The following is a 7,933-nucleotide window of genomic DNA, read 5'->3' on the forward strand; positions in this document are numbered from 1 at the left end:
TATGTTCAACAAAAAATGTTCAGGAGGTGGTATGGCTTTGATCCTGTGCCACAATGGAGATGCTGCTAAGTTATTGATGACCAGGACTCGGCCTCGATAAGAGAGCAGAGTCAGTAAGCCTTTCCATTTCAGCAGTTTTTGTTTGAGAGCGTCAGCGAGACCCTCCCAATTATTTGTTTGTGTTGCTGCATCACCGATGAAAACGCCAAGGTACTTCATTCCGTTGTTCGACCAGGTGAGGCATTCCGGAAGAACAGGCATGGGCCGATCCACAGTGCCTGGCACTTGTTCCAGTTTATTGCAGCTGAAGAAGCTAAACCATAATAGTTCAAACAGTCCACCAGTTTCTTGATCTCCTTGCTTGTGCGTACAATGACACAAATATCATCAGCAAAGGCAGAAACTTTCACAGGTTTTACTTGCAGATTTGTGTATTCAGTTAAGAAGCTGCGAACTTTGATTAGGAAAGGTTCGCTAGTAAGAGAGTACAAAATGCCAGACAAAGGACATCCTTGACAGATACCCATTCCAACCTTTACAAGTGAAGTCAGTTCAGAGTTTACTCTGAGTACTGAGGAAATGCCATGATAAAAGAGTTTTATAAGGGAGGTAAACGTGAGACCAAGTCCAAGACACTCGAGAACCTTGAAAAGATATGCATGACTAACACGGTCAAAAGCTTTCTCTTGGTCGAGCACAATCAAACCAAGATTATCATTTTTAGCTTTACACACATCCCAAAGATCTCTTATTAGGAATATGTTATCATGTATCTGTCTGTTAGGGATACAATAGGACTAATCACTTTGAATCAAAGATTCTAGAAGGGGGGAGATGCGTCGAGCTAAAGCTGTGGAAAATATTTTATAGTCGGAAGTTAAAAGAGAGATTGGGCGCCAGTTGCCAATAAGCTGAGTGTCCCCTTTTTTCGGTAATAAAGTAATTACTGCTCTACGACAGCTCATTGGCAATTCCCCACATTGTAAAGAACTAGTAAAGACCTCCAAAAGCTCTGGACCTAGTAAGGACCAAAAGGATTTGTAAAACTCGACTGGGAGGCCGTCTCGTCCAGGAGATTTTCCAGTCGGCAGAGAAGCCAGCGAGAGTGTAAGTTCTTCCAAGGAAGGTAAGGAATCAAGCTGGTCCCTTTGAGTAGCACTTAACGTGGGTAGATCAGACGTGAAATGTCATCTTGCATCATTGTCAACATCGTTTGCCATAAACACGTCTGAGAAGAAGTTATAGATCTCCCTCTTTATGCTATCTTGTGACGTCACAATGTCCCCAGTTGAGAGCCTTCGGGTTTCAATTTGCGTTTGATGGGTGGTATTTTTTAATCAAAATGAAAGAAAAATTTTGTTGGCGAGTCCAAATTATAAATCTGATCCATCCGTAATCGGATCATTGCACCTTTCACTTGATAGTCAACAAGATCATTTAAAAGGGCCTTTTTTTCCAGTAACAAATGGTTATTTGTTGTGCTGGGGTTGTTTGCAACATCAGATTGTAATTTCAGTATTTCTTTTTCTCATACAATCCTCTCCTTTTTTACACTAAAAGATGAGAAGTGAACTGTTGGCAAAAGACGGCAATCTGTGCCTTTGCGTAGTCCCACCATAATCTAGGGCTACTTAAACTATTCTTTCGTTCGATGAGGCTATTCCAAAACACCCTAAAGGCTTCACAAAAAGTAACTTGACGTTAAACTTTCAATACGGACTGCCATGTATGTTATCACCAGATGATCAGAGAAAAGAGAGGGCATGATATCAGATTTTAATATTTTATCAAGCATTGTTGCATTGACGTAAATTTTGTCTAACCAGGCTAGAGTGTGTCTCTGGGACACACATCTTAACCAGGTGAACTGACGTTGTCTGGGGTGTTGGATACGCCAAACATCCATGAGTCCCACAGTTTTTATAATTTTTTGCAAAGTTTTGGCAGATTTTGGATGTGGCTCCACACTGTTTCTGTCTAAAGCAGGATCAAGGGTACAGTTGAAGTCACCACTCATTATAAAGCAGCAGTTCAAGTCAATTGTGCTTAGAAAGGCCTTTAGTTTAAGGAAGAAATCATACTTTTCAGCATTTTCATTGGGGGCATAAATGTTTACAAAAATAAAGATTTGATTGTTGGCAATGAACTGAAGACAAGCCAGACATCCAGGAATTATTTCATTTTAATGAACTTGTGAGAGTGTTAATGAAGGAGACACAAAGAAGGCAATCCTGGCAGTGAAGGAATTGCTATCACTGAAGAACCACTAACCCTTCATGAGCCTTCTCCATTGGGCTTGGGCAGTCAGATCTCCACGGGTTTCTTGCAATAACAAGACGTCCAGGTGCAAACGCCGAGTCAGGTCTTTTACCTGAAGTTTGCATTCTAAACGAGCACCGCCGTTAAAGTTTGGACTTTCTAAATTGACGTCCATGTGCTTAGAAAGGGAAATAAGAAAAATAAATAAATAAGAGAAACACACCATCAGGACCTCACTTCAGAAGCTCCTGTCGAGCTTTCTGAATCATTTTTTTTAACCTGTGTTTCTGAGCCTCAGTGAAGTTTGGGGTGACAGGGCTACGCACAATTTCTTTCAATTTCGTAATTAACACCGGAAGATCAGGGAAATGATCTTTCAGTTCAATATTTCTCTTACGATAAGAGTCCCTCAAGAAGTCCCGAAGCTCGTCATCCGAAGGTCTGCTTTCAGCCTTTAGAATCTGAGAGGACTCATCTTGACTTTCATCATCAGATTCCTCACATGGGGAATCGATTGGTGTTTCAGTTTCATTGTGAACATCACATGATTGCTCGGTTTCAATGATACAATCTTCTTCGGCTCCTTATATATCAGAGTTACACCTGGGGATTCTTCGGAATGTAAGAGAAGGGACTCCAAGCCTGTCCGTGATACGGCCACGGTGCTCGGGTCATGAGTGTCACTCTCCATTGGAGGATTTAAACTATCCTTCCTCGTTTCCTCAGTGTCCTTATTTGCCTCATATATTGTTTTGTTAGAGAAAGACTGTAAAAGTTTCTCTTCCTCCTGTGACTGTTGGATATGGGAGCAGTCTACATTAGGGACGTCCTTGTACGAAAGGACGCTCTCTCTGTGGGGTTGGAAACACTGATTGGGATTGGCAAGTTCGATACGATTGTTTCATTGATAATGTTTGTACAAGCGGACGTTTCTGGATTACTTTGTTCTTCCAGAAAGGCAAATCTGATATTACATGGAATTCCAGTAATTACATTTTCACTGATTTGCCTTTTACCAGAAGGTGACACACGTGGTGCTAGGGATTTACATTTTTTAACTTTTGAGACGGTGATGAAGCCCTCACACTGTCCATAGGCTCATTGGGAGGGGGAGTGTCCACTTGTTCAGTTAATTTATCTTGTACGTCATTGGGAGGGGGCGTGTCCATTTGTTGAACGAGTTTGTCCCGTACATCATTGGGAGCGGGCGTGTCCACTTGTTGAGCAAGTTTTTGTGCTGTATGGGCGTGAAGTGCTTATGATAGTAGCCACGTGGTTGGATTTCATATATCATTATGCGCCCGCTAGAGGCTCTCAGTAGTGTGCATCCGAGAGGGCAATAAAGCAGAGTTACCACTTCACTCTCACTCTCGTGTCCCGTGTCTGTCTGTCTGCACCTCGGACACTACAGTTGGCGACGAGGATGGTTGACAATCGGGTTACCGCACACGGAAAGGTGCCCTTCTTCGTCAGAGACGACTTAGAGTTGTTTTCCGAGCAGTTGGAGTGCTATTTTGACGCGAACGACGTGGTCACTGAGGGCAAGAAGAAGTCGATCTTGCTCGCGTCGCTGTCTACCGACAGTTATCGGCTGCTAGGTGACCTGGTTGCACCGGACAAGCCCAGAGGTGCCACGCTATTGTTTCAGGACATTGTGCAGAAGATGAAAGCGCACATGACGCCGGAAAAGTCATTACAGCTGGCACGGTACGAGTTCGACCACCTCGCAAGAAGTTCGGGGGGAGCGCGTCGTGGATTTCGTGGCACGGGTGAAACATTTGTCCGTGGCCTGCAAGTTCATGGCAGACGAGCGTCCAGCTCGACTCAAAGATTGATTTTTCATCCGGATTGCAAGACTCGAAAATGGTTTCAGCGATTATACGGCAGAGGGGCGAGGAAATTACATTCAACTCAGCAGTTGAAACGGTATCGGCTGTCGAACAGACTCTCCAGGATGTCCGAGCCATCGCCGGCCAGAGCACGACAGGTGATCCGGGCCAGGGCATGGCAGGTGATCCGGGGGTCCACACGATGTCCCAGGCGCCCCAGGCTGCACGCGCAACCTTCGGTGCGGACCGAGGCCAGACGTTTCAACGCAGCCATGCGGGCGGCGAGGTGAACACACAGGGATGTTGGGGGTGTGGAGGTCAACACCTGTGGTGGGTGTGTCCGCATAAAAACACCGTGTGTTTACATTGTCACAAGGTGGGACATCTAAAGCGTGTGTGTCGAGTGGCGTTGGCCACCGTTAAGGTCATGGACAGCGGGGTGCGGGACGATCCCAGCGACCGGGAGCGAGACCTGTAGCCTGGGCGAAGCGACCCCAGCAACCCGGAGCAGGACCTGCAGCCGATGATGAGCCTGTTTTCAATTGGTCCTGCAGTGACACGACCGATGATGGTGGAAATCGAGGTGAACAAGACGCTGATCAGATTTCAGGTTGATACTGGAGCGGCTGTATCGATCATAGGCGAACAGACCGCACATAAGCTGTATGGCCTGAAGCTTCGCAGGTCAAACCTCACGCTGTACACGTACACCAGCGAGGAGATAACGCCAGTTGGGATGGCAGACGTGTCTGTAGTCTACCAAGGCCAGGTCGCCACGCTCACGTTGTATGTGGTGCGGAGGAGGGGCCATCTCTCCTAGTCTGGGACTGGCTGACCCGCATCATATCAGGCTAGACTGGGCGACCGTTCACCTTGTACGAACCATTCCAAGCCAATTAGAGGATCGGTTAGAAAAGGTGCTTCAGAAGCATCAGCGTTTGTTTTGCAACGAGCTTGGAAACCTCAAGGGCATTCAGGCAAAGCTTTTCATGGAGGAGGGGGAGGTGCCTCTCTTGAAACCTGAGCGCAGAGTGCCGGAGGCAGCGGCCACGCGAGTACAGCGGTGGTGTCCGTTTCTTGCTGCCTACGCCCTACAGCTACGATATCCAGTTCCGATGCACCGGGAAGCATGCTGACTGCGACGGTCCCTCGCGCTTGCCTTGCACGGAGGGTCCAGCTTCGCCTGCGTCAGCCGACCAGATTGTTGTGTTTGCACTGCGCCAAATCCAGAGCGGGCCGGTCACGGACAAACAGGTCGCGGTGGAATCGGCTCCTGATCCAGCACTCGCCCGTGTCGTTCAGGCGATTTCTACGGCGAATTGGACCGATCTACTTTCAACACCAGCATTTCAGCCGTGCGCGTCGTGCACATCAGAGCCGTCGTTGGCCCAACGGCTGCATGTAAGTCACCGTGGCGTCGTGAAGACCAAGGGTCTTGCTCGCAGCCTGTTGTGGTGGCCGGGATTGGATAACGACATTGAACGAATGTTTAAGCATTGCGCCACTTGTCAGGCAGGTGCCGATAATCCGCATCGAGCATCGGGGCTACTATAGCCAATCCCAGGCAGGGCCTGACGGAGAGTCCATGTGGATTTTGCTGGCCCTGTTAAGGGCAAAATGTTTGTAATTGTGACCGATGCATTCTCTGAGTGCCCGGAGGCTTTGGTCGTGCAGTGTACATTGGCGGGCATTGTGGTAGAGGAGCTGCGGACGATCTTTGCTAATAAAGGAATACCTGAGATTCCAGTCTCTGATAACGGTCCGCAGTTCATCGCAGATGTGTTTAATAATTTTGTGCATTGAAACGGTATTCGACATCTGCAGTCCGCACTGTATCATACTGCCACGAACGGGCAGGCAGAATCATTTGTTAAAAAGTTGCAACGTGTTTCACGTAACGGGGAGTTTGCATCTGTGCAGACAGTGATTGATGTATCTTTGCTGCCATATGGAAATGCTATCCCTTCAGCCACCGGTGATACTCCTGCCAGTCGTCTGTATGGACGTGCGTTGCAGTCTCGGCTGGATTTGCTGCGACCTGGAAGATCGGTGGCTGGGGGGGTGTCGCGCCCGGCGCTGGTGCGCGGCTTTGATGTGGGACAGCAGCATGTGGAACAAATGCATGATTGCTATTCCGCGTCACCCTCCCCCATGCCGGGCGACATGGAGCCCCCACTCCTGATGTCACCGGGGCCAGACGTGGTATCGCCAAGGCCAGACGTGCCGGCGCCCATGGGGCTAGTGGACTCGGGGTGTTTACCTGATTGAGTCCTGCCCAAGGGAGACGAGCAAGCTTGTCAGCCGGGGTGGGGGGGGGAGCGCTTGATGTTGTGGATGGGGCGATACAGCGAGGATGTCACCTTGACCTAGTCAGGAGGCGTCTGAGCCTGGGCCGTTGGGAGGCGAACGCGGTACTTGGAGGATTTTGCATGTTGATTGGTGTCATTTTGTCATTTTAGAAGGGGAGGAGTGTGCTGTATGGGCGTGGAGTGCTTATGATAGTAGTCACGTGGTTGGGTTTCATATATCGTTACTCACCCGCGAGAGGCTCTCAGTCGTGTGCATCCGAGAAGGCAATAAAGCAGAGTTACCACTTCACTCTCACTCTCGTGTCCTGTGTCTGACTGCACCTCGGAAACTACAGTTTGTCCCGTACGTCATTGGGAGGGGGCCTGTCCACTTGTTGAACGAGTTTGTCCCGTACGTCATTGGGAGGGGGCGTGTCCACTCGTTCAGCTGGTTTATCCTGTACGTTCATTGAAAGGGAAACGTTAACATTAATCTGTGAGTCATTGTTATTCCGTTCAGCCGTGGAAGGCTGCGTCTTCCGAAGAGGGCAAAACTGTTTCATGTGTCCCACTGCACCACAACCAAAACACTTTAGGATGTCAGTGTTTACATATACTTGGTAATCGTGACTATTTACATTGAACTTTAAAATGACGTCCAGAGAGGGATAATCCTTGTTGAGTACCATAAATACCTGTCTAAGGAAACACATCACGTGACTACCACGTTCATCTTTACAGCCCAAAGGGATCATTATTAGGGGAGCCACGCAGTGTCCATAGCGCTGCAGCGCTTTCAGGATTAAATTATTGCTCAGGAATGGCGGAACATTTGAGATAACCACTTTCTGAGCAGGAGTATCTAAAGGATACGTCATCACAAAGTGTCCAGAGTCGAGGGACAGGCCTTGTTGGACGATGAGAGCAACGTGCTTTTCGTGGGACACAAACACGATAACTTGTTCATTCATGCGCGATGCGGCTCATACCTCACCGAACCCGATAATGTTCCCGATCGCGAGAACAATCGCTTCCACCAAAACTCTCTCGGGTGGAGAGCAAGCGATGCCATTCTTGCGCGATAACTGTTCGAACGCGGAATATCGCTGCGAGCGAGCGGCCGCCATGTTTCACCACACGACGACCGACGTCTTTCTAACTCAGGAAAAGGAAGTCACCAAAACACCCCAACCTTTCCCGAACCTTGGGAAAGGGAGCGCTAACTGAACAAAATAAGGAAAGAAAAGTGAAATAAAAAAGCAAAATAAAGGTTTAAAGCGAAAAGTTTTTGAATTTTGAAACGACGAACAGGGAACCGCCCATACCCTGACAAGCGCCGCGACGGGCTCTGATGGTGTCTCTCTCTCTCTCTCTCTCTCTCTCTCTCTCTCTCTCTTCCATCTCTCTCTCTCTCTCTCTCTTCCATCTCTCTCTCTCTCTCTCTCTCTCTCTCTCTCTCTCTCTCTCTCTCTCTCTCTCTCTCTCTCTCTTCCATCTCTCTCTCTCTCTCTCTCTCTCTTCCATCTCTCTCTCTCTCTCTCTCTCTTCCATCTCTCT

At 48.3% G+C, this 7,933-nt stretch overlaps 1 protein-coding gene across 1 annotated transcript in view; it reads left to right on the forward strand.

The window, feature by feature from the left end:
* The first annotated feature begins 3,682 nt into the window (after positions 1-3,682).
* LOC147021067 (uncharacterized) overlaps positions 3,683-7,933 on the forward strand; it is an 18,305-nt gene continuing 14,054 nt past the window's right edge. Inside the window, exons 1-4 of the mRNA XM_085893504.1 lie at positions 3,683-4,374; positions 5,186-5,489; positions 5,605-5,700; positions 5,913-6,093. Coding sequence (XP_085749630.1) covers positions 3,683-4,374; positions 5,186-5,489; positions 5,605-5,700; positions 5,913-6,093 — 1,273 coding nt within the window. The remainder of the gene's footprint in view (positions 4,375-5,185; positions 5,490-5,604; positions 5,701-5,912; positions 6,094-7,933) is intronic.

The sequence above is a fragment of the Eptatretus burgeri genome, chromosome 8 (genome assembly GCF_056783735.1).
Source record: "Eptatretus burgeri isolate ZD-2024b chromosome 8, Ebu_testis_v1, whole genome shotgun sequence".
Lineage (NCBI taxonomy): Eukaryota > Metazoa > Chordata > Myxini > Myxiniformes > Myxinidae > Eptatretus > Eptatretus burgeri.